Genomic DNA, 18661 nt, shown 5'->3' on the forward strand with positions numbered 1-18661 from the left:
TATACCATTAGTGATATGTAAATGTACTTAACAGACTCTATCTACAGGTGTGCACCCAAACCAGTTAGAAGCATACCTTAAAAGTGTTGTCATTGGATTTTTTTCATAACAACCCTCCACCATTATTTTTCCTTAAATAATCTGTTCAAACTAAATACACTTGACCTTTATCATGTTCCATAATGAAATGAGTCTATAAGTTGGCTACATTTTTTAATCCATAAATTTGAAATTCTGAGGCTAGATTAGTTATGACCATTAACTTCATAGAGGACCTTGAGTTCAAGCTCCTTCTCTGCCTTTAGTAGCACTGTGTGATACTGAACAAACTATGTAACCCCTTTTGTCCTCATCATTGTGCATGCAAATTGGAATGATTAAAGTAGTAGACTATTGAGAATTCAGTGAGACAATGTGCACAAAGTCCTGACTCTTGGTTAGATATCATTTTTGCCAGTATGAAAGTGTGGCTATTTAAAATTATGGAATATCAGTTGCTAAGCAGGCTATTTAATTTTTTTAGTTTAATGTTTTACTGAGGCAGTAGTTACTATTACTATTTCATTCAAAAGAAAAGAAAAAGACCTCAAATGGCAACAAATAATCTAATGTCCTCTATCACCTTTGCCTTGCTGCTTGCTTCTACATAAGCATCACTGAATGGTTCTTTCTTATTGCATGTATGCTCTGATGCATGCAGAACATGTAGCTACTCCATCTAGAATGTCTGCGATGCTGGATTTCTGTAGTGAAAGCACAGGGTGAGTCATCTGTCTTTTTGTTGGATGGTACTGTTGTCATTTGTTATGAAACACTCAGGCTCATGGGGCTATATTCATTATACATGCATATTTTTCTTGGAAAGTTCTACTTAAGATGTTTTTTTCTTGAATATTAAAAGTCTGCCAATGTCATTCAGTCTGTGGTCAGTATTGTAAAAATAGATGTTTCAGCCAAAATAACTATGTGGCTTTAATGTGTACAGTGTTTTCATAATAGTGAAAATACTACAACAGGATTTTTTTTTCTACATGTATCAACAACTCTGAAAATGAGCTGCCTGCCTCAGGATACTTTTATGTTGCTTATTTGTTTTTTTATTCACAAAGCTTAGGTAATTTGACAGAGTCGCACATGATTGGCTATATAAATCACAATGATTTTCCTGAAAGTATAAATGCATAATAAGTTTATTTCTTAAAAGAGGAAGTTGGCTATATTAGACTCAAAAATTATTAAACTTTAAAGCTATATGCATCTGGTGGTGATTTTGACATTAATAGTGGGTCAGATTAAATGAATTTGTGAGTATATTATTACTTCAAACTGAAAAATTCACAAAGTATTATCACTAGACTTTGAGAGAAAGGAGACCAAACATGGGTATAAGTCTTGCCATATGTCATAGTGGTTAAAGTGTTAAGGCACAGCAAGGAGCACATGCTATATGCTCAATTTGTTTTAATTAAACTAATGAGTTAGAATTTGATTCTTATCTCTTATGTTCTTGCTGATCATGATATGTTTTAAAATATCACTTGCATTTCTTGTAACAGGAACTCATATTCAAACTAGATACATATAACTTGGAGTCTGGCAGACTGAAATGTCCTTTTGATCCTCAGCAGCCTTTTGCTTCAGTAATGACAGGTAAGGTCTTACTGCTAAAAGATTTTCCAAAAAGATATGTGTATAATAAACCACATTTTCCTAGTGAATTGAAGATAATTTTGATTTAACGGTTCTCTACATTTTAATGCCACATCTCTCTATACTGAACATCTTTATCAATAAAGGAAGCCATAGCCTTCCTTAATGTCCACACAATTATTGCTTTTAAATGACTTTCTGATTCAATTTTTTTAAGTAAATAGCACACTTAATTATATAATTCTACATTTAGATACCTGGGATTTTCTTTACTGAACTATGTTCCTATTTGGTTCAGTATGGATAGTAAACATTACAATATAATAATGAGTCAAGCTATAGAATACAGATATATAATGTTAGAACATCTCTTTGCCTATTATGCTATTGATGGAAATGTGAAATATTTGCTAGCACATTTAGTATTTTCTCACTTTATATTCATCTTAAATTCTATGAGATGACTGTGTTGTTCAAAGAAGGTAGTACTTTGTGGGGTGAAGCCTGTTTTAAAGTGTGTCAGCAGGATCCCTGAATTTCAACCATTATGAGAACTCCTTTTGTCTTGCTTTGGGTCATGGCTTTAATCTCTTTTATGTAACTTGTCTATCAAATATTTGAACAGAGGATAAGAAAGAAGCACTGAAGCATTTTAATTTTCGCTTAGTGAAAACCAGTGATCTTGCTTTGAAGTAAAAGTATGTGTACTTCTGTGTGTTTTGAAAGTTAAGTGGCCAGTGTTCACTCATCTTAGTAAATGAAATAGATGATGTGTGATTCTATCTGTCAAGTGGAGTTGACACGCCCTTAATGAAAACACAATAGATGGTGGGTATTTGTAACCCCTCTTTTGAATCCCTACGTAATATTAGATAAAAGGAGGTGGTTATTTTTTTTTTAATTTTTGAATTAGCATACATTAATAACACAAATGAATTTCATTGTGATAGCTCTATACATGCATATAACATACTTTGAACAAGTTCACCCTCTCCATGATATTTCCATTCCCTCCTCACTCCTTTTTTCAGTGTTTTGTGGGTTTCTTTTTGCCATCTTCATTTATGTATATGTTGTACATATATATATGTACTGTACGTCCATCCTGTTTATCCCTCAAGACCCTTTCCTTTCTCCCTCCCCTTCCCTATAAGCACCCCCAGACAGTCCCCCATTTACATTCATGTCCCATTATCATCATCATCTCATCATTATTTTAGTTCTAGTTTCCCCAAATGAGCAAGAAGATGCAATATTTGGCTTTTTGAGTTTGAGTGATCTCACTCAGCATGATGATCTCCAGTTGCAAAAGAAGATCATTTTAAAAACTAAATATTCAGATTCAATGTTTTGGTTGAAACCTACCACATTTTTCTGGCAAAATATTCAAATATCTGCCATTTTATGTATTTCAAAATGATTGCTTGTTTCCGTTACTCTTACTGAACATCCTCATAATGTTTTTTTCATGTTATTCTATTTTTTATTTTATATTTTATTGCTCCACAATAAAATACCGTGCTTGTCATTTACCCTGATATATTTTAGAGAAGTAGCTTACAAAGATGGGGGCAATACCACATCTACGTCTCCTTTACATTTCTTGATTTCTTTCATTTATATGTTTTGTTTCCTTTGTAATTTGGCCACTATCATTATTTAGGTTGAATTCTTCCAAACAGTTCATTGAAAGACTTATTTGGGTAGATATAATCAGAACATTTAGAAAGCACTTTAATCACTTATTATACAAGGCAAATTTTGAAAGATTGTGTTTCTGAGAAAATTGAATTTCAATGCTAAAACAATGTTTCTATTTTCATGTATAGGCATTTAAAAGATTTAAGTGCTTCATAAATATTAGCCATTTTTTCCTTTATTTTAGTAAATGTAACCCAAAGTAGTTGCCTATAAAAGTTTCTTGAAACAGAAGAGGCTTAACTCTCAAAGGGGCAACATATTCTACTTCTGGGACAGCCTTCTTCCTTCCCTTCCCACTCATTGCCCTGTGCTCAGCAAGAATTAGACAAAATTGACCACACCGCCTTTCCTTCCTCCGTCATCTTTACCTCTCCCTTCCAGTGCCTGATCTTTCTCCTTCTGTTCTCCTTTTTGTGCTCTCTCTTCCCTCACCCTGTTCTACTTCTCCTTGTATCCTCCTGCCTCCCTTCTTCTTCCCTCTTCCTTGTATCTTTTCCCTTCTTCTCCTACTTTTCTACCTTCCACTCTTTTTTCCCTCTTTTTGTCTCTCTTGCTCTTTGCTTTCCTCTCTTCTCCCTCTTTCTTTTTCTCTTCCTGATAAAATTTGGACATGTGTTTTACATAACTAACAGTACAAAGAAGTTTGGTATGCAGTATTGGCAATATCTATCTGTTTTCAAGAATTCTTGTTTATCAGAACTCTTAGGCACATGATCAGCTATAAGGAATGCAACATATCATATTTACAAAGAATGACTTCAGTGCTGAAAGCTCCCTGTCCACAGAGGTGTGGCAAAGAAAAGTTGTGGTCATTAAGGTTGTATCGATTATGTAAATAGTAATTACACAATCCATTCCTCATTACGCTGTTTAATTTTTAATATTTTTGGTATGTTGGTACAAAGAAGAACTCCTAATTACAATATTTCTCTGAATTACTTGTGAGGAAAAGAGAAAAGAAAGAGCTTATAAAAAAGAGAAGTCAATGCATGTTTAATTATTATTAATTCAAAAAACTTAGCCTTTTTAAAAATATTGAATTGTCTTGCATCTTCTTACCAAAGTCTAATGAGTTATTCCTTCAAGTAAGATAATTAAAAATTTGAAAGTTAAATTTATGAAACAACATATCCTGATGTTAAGCAGTCAGCATCTTTCGTGACATGCTGTGAAATTTGTATATTTGAAATACTATCTACTTCTGTGTTCTGAGAAGTCCTGTGTATGCTTTTCCTCCTAGATGAGTACCTCTACTCTGGAACAGCCTCTGATTTCCTTGGCAAAGATACTGCATTCACACGGTCCCTTGGGCCCACTCATGACCACCATTACATCAGAACTGACATTTCAGAGCACTACTGGCTCAACGGTTGGTGATGTTTTCACTTTTGATTTTTTTTTGCTTTTGATAAGAAACTCATTATTATTCAGTTAGATGTGTTTTGGGATAGTTGATGTAGCACAACATAATAAAATACATTTTAAATAATTTCACATCAAGATAGCACAATCTCAGGAAAGCTGTGTGTGTGTAGTAATAGCTGATATTGACTGAGCACATGCTATGTTCTTGGCACTAGTCTATGCTTGAATGGGTATTTTTGTTATTCACAAGGGCATATTAGATATATTATTATTTTGTGTTTCTAAAGGTGAGCAAGCTGCAGGAGAATGCTTTGGTCAAGGTTCTAAAACTTGTAAGCTACAGAGCTGAGATCAAGCTGGCAATCTGACTGCTGTAGTTTGGGTTTTAATGACAAAGCCATGTACTGCCTATCAGTTCAATGGAAAGGGATTACACTGCAAAGCTAGCTTCTTTTTAAAATGTATTTTTTATTTTAGTTGATACATAATGATTGTATAACTTTTCATTTTAATTCACACTTATATTTATACATAGATGAAGGAACAATGTGAAATTTAGTATATGTTTATAATATATACTGATCAAATAACAATAGCATTTCTTTCTTCTTATCATTTCTGAATGTTGATAGATGTAAAGCTAATTTCTATTGCTAAAATTTACATTTTGGTTAAAATATATACTAAAATTTTAAACATACAATTAATTTTTTTTATTATTTAAAGAACACTTTATTAGTTTTTGTAATCAAACCCACATAGATAAGACCTTACATATTTAATACAGTACATTACCTCTGAAAAAATTAAGTTTGATATTTCTAGACCAATATGTATATTTATTTCTATACAATGCCAACTCAACACAGTAAACTGAGATACTTTTTCCAAAGTTGACAGCACAGCTAAAGTTTCCAAATATTCAAATTATATATATATATATATATACACATATATATAGTTGTACATGTATATATAGAGAGAGAGAGACCACTAATAGCAGTATTAATATTGACATAGGTCTGTATGATTATTACTTTTTTGTTTAGGTGCCATATTATATTGTAAGTTTTAAAAAAGAAAAGAAAATCAAAAAACTCATAAATGAATTTATTTAATTATTTCAAGAACTAGCACAAAACTTTTTTTCACCACTCCTCACTGCCTTCCACACATGGTACATTTTATCATTATTTTTCTGATATTTTCCTATTCACATGTGACTTTATTCTATTGCTGAGCAGCATACATAAAACTTTTATTTATGTAAGCAGACTACATTTGCCACTCCTATCATAAATATTAGTTGTTAATGGAGGAGGCCAAGGTAGAAATTTCTCAGGAGCTATCTCTCTATCTAGGCATCACTTAAACAGTGACAACATAAACAAAGGGAAGGTACTCTTAAAACATTTCTTTAGTCTAAACCTCTAGATTTTTTTGTTTACACAACAATGTGATCTTCTAATTGATCCCCCCAAATTTACCAGCAATTCATTTTTGTGGAATTACTTGATTCAAGAGTATTTCCAGAGATATCACCTGTTCAAATGCTTAGATACCTGCTTAGGTCATAAGATAATCTTATAGATTTAAAATGAAGTATAAGATCGTATCTTTCAATTAAGGAAAGGAAAACATCATATAACTACTCTCTTCAGAGAGTCTTCTATTTCTTTTTTGCTTCACTATGACATAGTCATGAAGAAAAAATCTACAAAATTGTTAAAACAATAAATGTAGAAAATATGTATTCAACTATTATATACCTAGGATGTTATTATTATTGCCGTGAAAATAGAATTAAAGCACAGGAAGGTTTCAAATTGGTTTAACATTCCATTAATAAATAAACTCATGAGGGCTTTTTGCATACTGAGTGCTATTCTACCCATAGAACCACAGACGGGGGAGGTTGCCTGACCTCACGGATGATGAATGTAATGCTCAGTCTGGGGAGAAAGGAGAGTGGAAGGTGAGGCTAAAAAGCTGTAAATATTATTGTGAAACCTAGGAGAGCCATTGATGGCTTTCTTTTTAGTCTGGAAATCCGACCTTTGCTTTTTAAAGGTAATTGGTAATAGCATGAAGTGAAGACTAAAATAGGATGAGGACAGAGAGAGAAGGGTCCATGGTGTGAACAGTGAAGGGACAGAAAACAGAAACCGAAGTAGTGCCGTGAATGTGAAAATATACAGCAAACAATATTTGAGAAGAAGATATTTATTTGTGAATAGAAGATTCAAAGAGCATAAGGCAGAGTTCAAGAAGCCAGAAGAAGGGACAATTTTGGAGGAAGGAGAAAAGACATGTAAAAGTCTCAGTGGAACTGAATTCTGGCAAATCATTAGGAATTAAGAGACCTATCGTTCATTGTCCAGGCTCATCAAGGCAGAGTATCTGGTATTTAATAGGGTGCCCATAAGGCCTGTTTTGCCAGGACAATTCCAGTTTACTTCCGTCATCCTTTTACCCTCAAAATGTCCCAGTTTAGACAAAAATTGTACCTGTTTCTTTCAAACCTAAGTAGCTATATTTAAATCCTGACTACCACTTCTGTGTGAACTTGGTCAAAACTTTCTGAGCATTCAGATGCTGTCTTTGTAATCTGGGGTCTACTAGTGACAGTAGGTAGTCACAGAGGGCTCTGATTCTTGTATTAGATCTTGTAGAGAAGTCTATTAGAAGACAATTTTAAGAACTAAATTTGTGTCAGTATTACCATCACAGCTATCATTATTTCTACAGGATAGAGAGCAGAAGGTGAATTAAAACCTAAGTGTTCCCTGATTTCTTTAGAATTTTAAACTATAGACTACTTTTTCATTCTCCCTATACACTTCATAATTTTGTGAGCTTACCCAGCATCAACGTAGTTATCTGTGTCCCTATTTCCAAAAAATGTAATTCCAACCTTTTCCTGTAGGTGGCCTCAAAAAATGTTTATTTGAGCTGGACATGGTGGTACACTCCTGTAATCTCAGCTATTCAGAAATAGAAGCAGACAATATACATAGCTCAAGTAATAGGACTCTTGCCTAGCATGTGCCATGAGGTTCTGAGTTCAATCCCCAGTATCAACAAAAAAAGAAAAGTTTATTTTAATATCTTACATTTTCATCTCAGATTAAAAGGAAAAATGTTTTGTACAGAAATAAAGATATCAAAGCCTTACTTTAATTTGTTCTACTGACTTGATTTGGGATTTAAAAAAAATTTTAATGACCCCTCACATTTTTGTATTTAAAATCTAAAATCTGTGAGTCTAACTTTTTAAAATCTAGTTTTTCTTTTCTTACTTTCCCTTCAGTGCCAGTTTCCTGATTTTTGTCTTCTTATTTTTGTCATCTTAACTTTCTTAACTTCATCCACCCATTTACCTTGAACTTATCTCTGATTCCTTCCTCTCCTTTATCCTCCTTATCTAATCTCTCACTAAGGGCCTCTACTTCCTTCAAAATATCTATTGACCTCGTTCTTTCCATGGCCACCATCTTCATATAGGTCTTTATTACCTCAAACATGTTTTATTGCCTCTATTTTATTGTTTACTAACTGATCCACCTATCTTTCATCTCTTCCTTTTCAAATTTATTTTATATAATATCCATATTAAACACTAACTTAGGCATTTTTACAGGCCTATTTTGTTTATAGTCATAATTCTGAGAGATTACTACTTGTGCTTTACATTGGGGGATATATTAGAAGTAAAAACAATAGCTCCTATTTAAACAGCTAGGGGAGGAGAGATCAAACCTCAAATATATCTGACTATCTCTGGATACTTTGTTCTTTCCATTATACCATACAGACTGGTAACCCAAATTCTGCTCTATTGATATTGACTGTACATCCCCTGCTTCTGAAGCATTGCTATAAACAAAGCCCAAGTCTACATGCCATGTTAGACCACAGCAAACACAGGATGTGGGTCTGGCAGCAAGGAGTAGGATGAGTACAGAGAATCAGATTAAACAAGCAATGGGAGAGAACAAGTCAGTGTGGTCAGAGCCAGGGTAAGTGCAAGCAGCAGGTCACACACTTCCTGGGAAAGGCAGGCCAGAGGGAGAGGAGCCCAGTTCTTTTGGAGACTCAGTCAATTATAAGTTCCTTTGTCCATGGAAACTAGGGCAGTGCAAGGGGGAAAATAGCAGAAATTACTTGAGATTCTTGTAATGAGGAAAGACCTGATGGACTAAGACAAAAGGCTTGCTTAGGTAACATTTCTGCCCTCTTTTATAAGAAATGGCCATTTTCTAGGTCGTCCCACAGTCCAATGGCAGAAGTTAGGGGGCTTATCTGGCTGGAGTTGGAGGAGAGAGAACACAGATGAACTGTGTCAATTGTTGGGAATGAATGTTATCTTAGAAATTACTTTTTAACCTCATGTTTTACAAATTGAGATGAAGCATGAAGAAGGGGAAGTGTCCAGGGCTTCTAGCTGCCACGCCCAGCCTTCCACCCTAAGACTAAGTTCCTAAGAAGAATAACTTATCTAGTCTTCTGAGTCTGGAAGGTTGAAAGCCTTTTTGTGGTAGTTATGGGAATAAGAGCCGTTTCTGCCTTAATGCTGCACCTGCCATATTACAGTTATGAACACAGTCTACTTAGTCTGAGACTGCACTGGCCAATATACTAAACACTAGCCACATGTGGTTATTGAAATTTAAAGTAAATTAATAAAATGTAGCTCAGTGATGTAGCACTTGTCTAGTGTGCCCAAATGCCTGGGTTCAATTCCCAGTCCTGCAAACTGACTAACTAACTGAGCTCAAAATTTGGTTCCTTATTCATTCTAGCCACATTTCAAGTATTCAACAGACACATGCACTGGGGCTACTGTTTTGGGATGGCACAGATATAAAAACATTCCTTAGTGAAGAAATTTCTATTAGAAAAGACTGATTTAAAATATTCTTGCAGCTGGGCATAGAGGTACATGCCAGCAATCCCAGCACTCAGGAGGCTGAGTCAAGAAGGATCACACTTTTGACACTAGTGTAATCTACATAGTGAGACTGTGTTTCAAACCACTCCACCCTCAAAAAGAAAAAATTAAGTATTCTTATTTATTAATTATGGATGATAGCCCACCATCATGTAATGCAATACACTTGTGAATTTTCTTAATATTCATGTACATGTGAAACTCACTATTAAGTTTCATAAGATTACTACCAGGTTGAAGGAAGTACAGACAAATAATATTTCAAATAGTGGCCTCAATGTCAATGTATTATTTTTTGTTCCTCTTATTACCACATTAGTGTATTATTTATTGCTGGTTAAATAGTTTAAGAAGCTTTTGTTAAATTTTGCCTTTTATGCTTTTTTTTCATTTTCCATTTAAATTCTTTCAATTTGTCAGTGATCATTTTTACAAATGTGATATTATGTTTAGTTAAAATACAAAAATTAAATTTAATTTGCATTTGAGTATCTAACTTAAGATGTAGGATCTAAAGAATTATGCTTTTCAATGTGATGGTTCGTGAATCTTTTATAAGCGCATTTTAATCACTATACCACTTGGAGAGTTTAAAAAATCCTTAAATACCTGGGGCTATGGCACATTTTGCTCTGTCCCCTACTTGGCATTTACCAGAGTGATACTTCACTTAACAACACAAAACTCCTGGCGCAGAATTTCTCTAAGACTGTTGAGTCTGATTTCAAGACTTAAGAAGAATGAATCCTGATTCCTTCTTTGAGATACTAAACCACCTGTTAAATACTTTACCGGGATGATAAAAAAAAATTGCAAAGATGAGGTACTAGGGGTAGTTCAAATGAAGACTAAAATGGTCTCTTTTCTTTATCAATGTAATCTTAAAACAAAGAAAGAAATAGGAACCTAGACACAACTTGGGGTGGTTACTCAAACACAGCTGAGCTTTTGTTGAACTTTTAGGAAAAAACTCAGGGGTAGCACCACTTGAAAATGAAAACAAACAATGATACCTCGCTCAGGTACATATGTTTTTGTTTTCTTTCCTGGAATAGATGGGAACTGTTGTTTTAAATTTTCATTTTTAACATATGGAGGTCATTTTAATTTAAAGATTATGTTGAGATTCCCTGCTGTTTGCTAATTCTTCTCCCAAATAAAGGAGTTATTTGTTTTTAATGAGAAAACTACATTATAAAAGAGAGTTAGATATTCACTTTCTGTTAAGTATTAAGGTAGGTGTGCTCATCTAGAAGAAAAGCGAATCATGGAGAGAAATTAAAGTAGTGTGTTCTGCAGGTCACATGGGTTTAGGACATTTTTACTTTGCAATGCCTTATGGTGTCTTGCTTGAAGTTGATTGTGAAAATGCATGATTTCAAACTCCATCCCTCTTAGGGTATGAATTTCAAATGCCAAAGGGAGGACATGTGCTATAATAAACCCCAGGTGTCTACTGGTATGATTTTAAATTTTTTAATTCAACAACTATGCACTAATTAAATGGTACCTATTTTTACTCATATTTGGCAGCAAGTCAGGAAAAAGTTTCTATAATAAAATATGAGCATTAGTGTTCTAAGACAGGACCTCAATGTAATCTGTAGGAAAGAAACTCTTTATTCTTGAAAGTTGTATTTATTTTTACCTCATAAGTATGCTTATTATTTAAATCATAGAATAGAGTACTATTTGATGCTAACTCTTTTCTCCATAATTAGATTTCTTTACATAATAAATATTTTGCTTAAACATCTCCACCATTCCCTTCCAGAATAATTTTCTTATAAGACTTGTAGAAGAACCAATATTTAAGAGTTCAATAAAATGAGCAGTGACTAAATAAACATAAAATCCTGTGTGTTATTTGTTATACATTAGCTGAAAGTTAAAAGAAATAGCACTTGGACAACTATCTATACTATTTTTCTCCATTGTTGTCATAATGAAATTCCTAAAATGTGGACTTCTGTCATACTCTTCTTTTTGATCATTAAAAATAGTCTATGTGTCATCACCTGGATTATGTTTTTCATCTTAGAAGAGGATTTCCCTATGCATTTCTGCAATATGGCCTCAAACTCTCCCATTTGTCTGTACTCCTTTATACCTTGTATGTTCTGCTCTGTTTTAGAGTCCTGTTTCATTTGGCAAAACAAGTGAAGACCAATCAACTTCACTTTGTAAACAAGTGAAGACCGGTCAGCTCATGTGACCACTTCTCTCTTCTGAGCATCTGAAGACTAGGTTTATAAGCAACTCTCTCACACACTGGTATTCCTGTTACTTCGGGTGGTTTTATGTTTCACATCATAGACTTCTCATTTTCTTTCTGGAGAAAAGTTTGTATAAATTTTTCTCCATTATAAAAGTATTATAACACTTTTAATTTCAACTATAAATTTAGGTCAGTCATTATCTAGATGGAATAAGATCGTATTACAAGTCATTGTAATTGTATTGCATGACTTCTACTGAAATTATATTTAAATGCTACAAATAAACTCTACTCATGTTAGAGCCCATTTTAAACTCATATTTTTGTCAAGATAAGAGAAGTCTATTTTGCAATACCAAAGTTTGAACTCATTCCTTCACGTTTGCTAGGCAGACTACAGAGATAAAGTTTGAATTATTCCTCTAACCTATTTTGCTCTTGCTATTTTGAAGATAAGGTCTCGTGTTTTTCCCACATTGGCCTGGACAGAAATCCTCCTATTTTATGCTTCTAACCATAACTGGGATGACAGGTGCACTTCGTCTCAACTATTGGTTGAGATGGGGTCTTGTGAACTTTTTGCCAGGGCTGACCTAGAAGCTCATTCCTCCAGATCTCAGCCTTTCAAGTAGATAAGGTGCCATCACACTCAGTTTGTTTAATCACTTCTGAAAAAAATTCTCATTGTAATTACTTATGAATTTATATATATGATTCCATCCTCACTGCCCTTATCCATCCATAAATCTACATTTTTGACCATGGGTCAATGAGTCTAACTACATTCCTTTTCTCCCTATGTGGAATGGTAATCAATATTTGTGTCTCTCAAATTTAAATGCTTACAAGAATCCACTATAGTTTTATTTGTTTTTGTAATTATAAATGTTTAAAATACAGCTAGAGATTTTCATTCGGTTTATTGGCATTGGATTAAAAATTTGTATATTCAAAATGTTGTATAAATTATTGTCAATCCCTGGTCCTGTGTCTATAGGAACCCACTTTTGGTTGTCCTTTTCCTTTTTCATTGTTGTAATCTTCTCTCAAGGAATTGGGAACATCAGGGTTAGATCTTGTCCATGACCATATGTCAATATTTATTTCTTTATTTTTTTTGGTAGTATTGGAGGGTATTGAACTTGTGCCTCACACTTATCAGGCAGGCGCTCTACCACTTGAGTCACTCTCTCAACATCAATATTTCATTAATTGAGATTAAAATTTAAGTGGAGTCAGTTCTTATTCATTTAAGTATTCTTTGATTTAGCAGTCTTTAAATATAGTTGTAATTAAATAAATCATTTCTTTGTTTTCATTAATTTGCTGAAAATCTTAATTCTACACTGTGGAATTATTTTATTCACAGTGATATTGTTTTTTAAGAAAAAAATTAAATAAAAATCAGAAATGTAATTTGGTTTTTAAAATTTTTACTATGATGTATTTGTTGTATGCGGGGGATTCATTGTGACAATTCTGAATAGGCTTATATTTCAACAGTCTCAGTACATATCTTTACATCCTCTACCTTCACAGATGTTATTTATTATAATATTGTTGATGCTCTGTCATACCCTTTTCCTTTCCCTCTTTCCCCAAGTTCCTTAGTGTAGTTCCACTATTACAAAAGTGTTCTACATATACATTTGTATATGATCATATTTGTTTTTGTGTATACACTTATCTTCTGGATCTGACTTCCACATATGAAAAAGAACATGAGCCCTTTATCAGAAATGTAATTTGTGATTTAAAAAGGGTTAATTTTACTTAGCTTAAGGATCAAAATGAAGTATGATTTATCGACAGCCTGAAAGAGAGCCTAGGAGAAGGGGAAGGAAAAAATCTTGAGTGGAATTGTTGGCAGGCCTCACCCATGGACTAAAAATTCATTAGAAAATAAAAAATTTAAAAGTCCTACATGGTTTTCTGAAATTTAATTGTCATACAATTTTCTAGGTCTATACCAAAGTGGAATTATCAGTCCATTGGAATTTTGAATTTCAGTGAAGATCAGGGAGCTACTGAAGAATGAAGAAAGTCCATGCACATATTTTCCTCCTTTCTTTTTCCCTTCTCACTCAAGTTGAGAAGAGACTGGATGGGAGACTGAAGGCTGACCCAGAAAAGCTTGGGTGGTTATAACTAACCCTCCCATCCCTTGGAACCCGACATTGACTTGTATCCATTGAAAAATGCTATCAGATTTTGACCAATTGCTGCAAATTTTTAGGGGAATGATTTACAGTACTCCTTGGGGTACATAGCTATCAGAGTCATAGACAAAACCTCAGAGGACAATGTTGATCTTTTTCACCCTACAAACATTTTTTTGCTTGTTTTTGTTTTGTGACTTTTTGTCTTCTTTCTTCCTGCCTCTACTTCCTAAACACTCAGTGCTCTGTGCTTCCTTCTAGATTTTACAAATATTCCAGTTAATTGAAGTACTTCCTTCATTGCTCAGCAGCCACTCTAACTTCTTCGCTTTCAATCAAAAGACTATTTCTGAATGTGATATTTACATGCAATGGAATTTTATTCAGTCACAAAGAAGAATGAAATTTTGTCACTTGCAGATAAACGGATAGAACTGGAGAACTTCATCTTAAGTAAAGCTAGCCAGGTTCAGAAGACCAAAGGCTGCATGTTTTTTCTTGCTTGTAGAATATAGACCTAATACTAATACAACAATATTATGAAAAACAGGTCACATTAAGGGAGGTCACATATGAGGGGGAGGGTAAAAGAAGGAAGTTAAGAAGATGAATATGGTTGATGTACTCTCTATATAAGAATGAATGTAGAATGTTTAAATCTGTTCAAGCCACCACAACAAGGGGACTAAGGTAGAAAGAAGAAATTTGGAAATGAACCAATTGGGTTTATAATACATATATACATGGAAATGTCACAAGGAAACTCTCTGTGTAGCTATCTTAAACAAATTAAAATGCCATTTTTTAAATTTACAAAATCAGAGAATAGGAGAGCTGAATAGGTCCTGCGTAGGGGGTTGGTACCAGTGGGAGGAGGTGCGGAAAGGACATGGGAGGGTGAACATAGTGCAAATACTGTTTGCACATGTATAGAAACAGAAAAATGATACCTGTTGAAACTATTTCAGAAATGGAGGGAGGAGGGATAAAGGAGAATGGTGGAGGGGGTAAATTCAAGTATAATATATTTGATATATTGTAAGAACTTTTGTAACTGCCACAATGTACTCCCACCCAGTACAACAATAAAAGAAAAAGACTCTTTGTGGACTAATATCAGTCAATTATAGATCTGTTACCTGGTTAATCCATGGTTACATAAAGTCAAGACTCAAAATGTGCAGTGCTTTTTAAACAAGGAGTTAGACAAATTGGTATGTCATTTGATGCAGTATGAAAGGATTTTTGTATTGCAAATACTTTTTCACTTTCCACATATTTTGGACAACTCTCCATGTCAGTATATAGAGATTGATGCCATTTTTACCAAGTAAATACTAATACAACAATATTATGAAAAACAGGTCACATTAAGGGGAGGTCACATATGAGGGGGAGGGTAAAAGAAGGAAGTTAAGAAGGTGAATATGGTTGATGTACTGTATATAAGAATGAATGTAGAATGTTTAAACCTGTTCAAGCCACCACAAGAAGGGGACGCAAGTACAATTTTTATTAGTTTTTTAGTTCTTCTTATAATCATGGTAAAGACAATCATGACCATCACCACCTTTATAATAAGTTGCATTTATTGAATGCTCATTTATGTCCAGCACAGCTAGTTGCTGAGTGCTATATGTATACTAACTTAATAGGTAGATGGTGTAAAGAGGTTCATATTACATAGACAAAAAACTGAGACTTAGAGAAGATAAATAATTTGTCTAAGGTCACCTTTACAGGAAGTGGCAGAGGTAAGATATAAACCCAGAAAGAACATCTCTAGAGCATATGCTGGACATATTCTAAGCACTATTAGTGGTTTTCACTTTTTCCCTTTGGAAATTTAACAAAATACAAGAAAGAACACCACATATGTCAAAATTTGGGCTATATGTATAATTTTTTCCAATCTCTTTTATAAAAGACACAATAGTTTAAAGGCAGCAACTCCATAATATGTAAGGAAATTGTAAAATCTTAGAATCACCGGATTTAAAGACTTCCAAGTAGGCATCTGTATATTTCTGTCAACATTGAACTACATATACAACACTGTGTTTCCATAACAGTATAGCCTAGTGACATGACAGCCATATCAGTGTGTATAATTACATTCTATGATGTTCACATAATAATGATGAAATCACCAAACAAGGCATTTCTCAAAATGTTCCCTTTTCATTAAGTTATGTGTGACTGTGATTTAGTAGAATTGTAACAATTGTAAGTATTAGCCAGGCATGTTCTCACCTGCTCTCTGGAATTCCTGAGAACTTGTTTCCCACATCAGACTCCTGGTTCACTCTTTTTATTCTGTTGCTAACTGTTTTACTTATAAAAATCCCTGGCACTATTATAGCTGGATTGTTTTGTGTTTTTATGTGGTACTGGGAATTGAACTCAGGACCTCGAACTTAATAGGCAAGTGCCTATTGAGCCATACCTCTAGTCTTAGTATTTTAATGTTTATCTTTTTTTTTCAAACAGGAGCAAAATTTATTGGAACTTTCCCCATTCCAGACACTTATAATCCAGATGATGACAAAATATATTTCTTTTTTCGTGAATCATCTCAAGAAGGCAGTACTTCTGATAAGACCATCCTTTCTCGAGTTGGAAGAGTTTGTAAGGTAAAATATGTTTACTTATTTTTCTTAAGACATATGTGTATATGTGTCAATCAACCATGCATTATTGAATTAAAATTTAATATTCATTATTCATAAATTTGTTTCCACAAATTAGTTTTGAATAACAGCATTTTATGCAAATTGGAGGTAAAACACATAAGCCTTCTGAGACATTTCCACATTGAGCCACCAAAGCTCTCATTTGATTTATACAAACTTTACAGTATAATGCTACAGGAATCATACATTTGAGCTCAGTATATACATTTTTTGCTTGGATTTGTCTCCACTGAAATAACATTCTTAAGTAGACAGACACCTTTGCCATGAACTCGGTTATTAAAGGAAAAAACTGTTAAGTTAATAAATACTGTCAGCAGGAAGCTTTCTTTGGTCTTGTACAAACTTTCATTTTTTCCATCTAAGCTATCTTTTTTTATTTCAATCTGTACCCTCAGGCTGCTGAATACTTCCAGGGACAGAAATACAAACCATCATTACACTTCAAGTGCTAATGAAAACATGTCTTTTGAATGAAGCCAACTGTGAACTTAGATCATTCTTTATCTAGTGTCCCAGCCAACAATGCTGTCTCCCACCTATCCCCTCACCACTCCTCAGGGGACAGATTCTCTCAAAAGCATCTTCATTCTTTCTAAGAATTCACAGTAATTTCTCTTAAAACCTCTTGCCAAGGGATGAATGGGGGCCATGGCTTGGAGTAGTTGTAGTGTGTTAGTGTACTGAAGCATGCCTTATAACAACAGTATCCTGACCATGAAAAGCTGTGCTGGAGATTGACATTATTTATATAAATGAGCTGAGTAAAATATATCAAAAGAGATTTACAATCAATTAAATATATTTCAAGAGTTATATTGTGATAAACATATATACAAAGTGTGCTGTTCATGAGACATTTCAATGCTTATTTCTTAAGAAAACTAATCCGTTTGATAGAAATTCAATTATAACAAAGTAATATTTTTATCCCACCGTAAATATAGTGAAAGCTAATCTTAAAGGTAGAGAAATACTAAAATTTAGTTGTCTTGTTTATAAATTTCTATATTAAAAGTATAATCTACAGTCTAAACATCAGCCATGGAATAGTCTATTTAAACTATGAAAAAACTCTACAAAACTGAAAAAGCAGAAAAAATTGTGGTAAATGGATCTTTTCAACTCAAAAAATTCTGAGACCACACAGCAAGATTTTGACATGTTATTGTTCTTAGTTAAAAAGCTGACAAATTGTGAGATGAAATAAAGACATGATGAATGAATTTACTTTAAAATAAAAGGGTGTTCTTCACTCATCAGTATAGCTCGTCAATTAATCATTCTTTTAAGTGAGCACCATCTTCAGAATTGCTCTCTGTATGTACCGTTAGTTAAATATTTGTGGTACTTGGTTCTAAATGCTTCCTTTGTAATATAATTACAGACATCCTACCCATGTTTCTGAATTTTGCTAAATAATTGAGAATTAATTTGTGCCACAAATGGATCACTTCCAGGTAGAGATTTCATTGGTAACATTAAAAATTACTTGAAAGTCTAAAAAGTTGATAAGTTCTACAGACAATCACAAATTTAATAATTTTTTTCAGAACTCAGAATCACTGTTGTTGTTGTTATATATTCTTTTCACCTAAAAAAAGTTCTTCCAACATTACTTAGATTTTATTCATTTCTGTTATGCTTTTTTCAATCCCCCAAATGTCATCATGATATTGGTTTTCTATTTCTGGAAAAGAAACAATGCACATCTATACTATGAAGCAAAATTGAGTTTGATAGTTAAAAGAAAGATTTAAGAAATAAGATATCAAGTTAGAGAAAATTAAGTCATCCGTGTATGCTTTACTTAGCGTACCAATTTTAATCACCAGGGAGTCTTTATACTATTTTTCCACGAGCTTTCCCACAGTGTGTATTTGAAAATATTTGGGTTTGGTCTTGCTGTTATTATTTGCCTTTA

The 18661-nt window shown here is 33.5% G+C and overlaps 1 protein-coding gene across 2 annotated transcripts in view; it reads left to right on the top strand.

Annotated features, from left to right (window-relative positions):
• The window catches only part of Sema3d (semaphorin 3D), a 193403-nt gene that overhangs the window by 122886 nt on the left and 51856 nt on the right, over positions 1-18661 (top strand). For both annotated transcript variants that reach the window (XM_074064862.1, XM_074064861.1), the window contains 3 exons: positions 1557-1650; positions 4592-4720; positions 16535-16677. In XM_074064862.1, the coding sequence (XP_073920963.1) occupies positions 1557-1650; positions 4592-4720; positions 16535-16677 (366 nt within the window). The remainder of the gene's footprint in view (positions 1-1556; positions 1651-4591; positions 4721-16534; positions 16678-18661) is intronic.

The sequence above is a fragment of the Castor canadensis genome, chromosome 2 (assembly GCF_047511655.1).
Source record: "Castor canadensis chromosome 2, mCasCan1.hap1v2, whole genome shotgun sequence".
NCBI classification, from domain to species: Eukaryota; Metazoa; Chordata; class Mammalia; order Rodentia; family Castoridae; genus Castor; species Castor canadensis.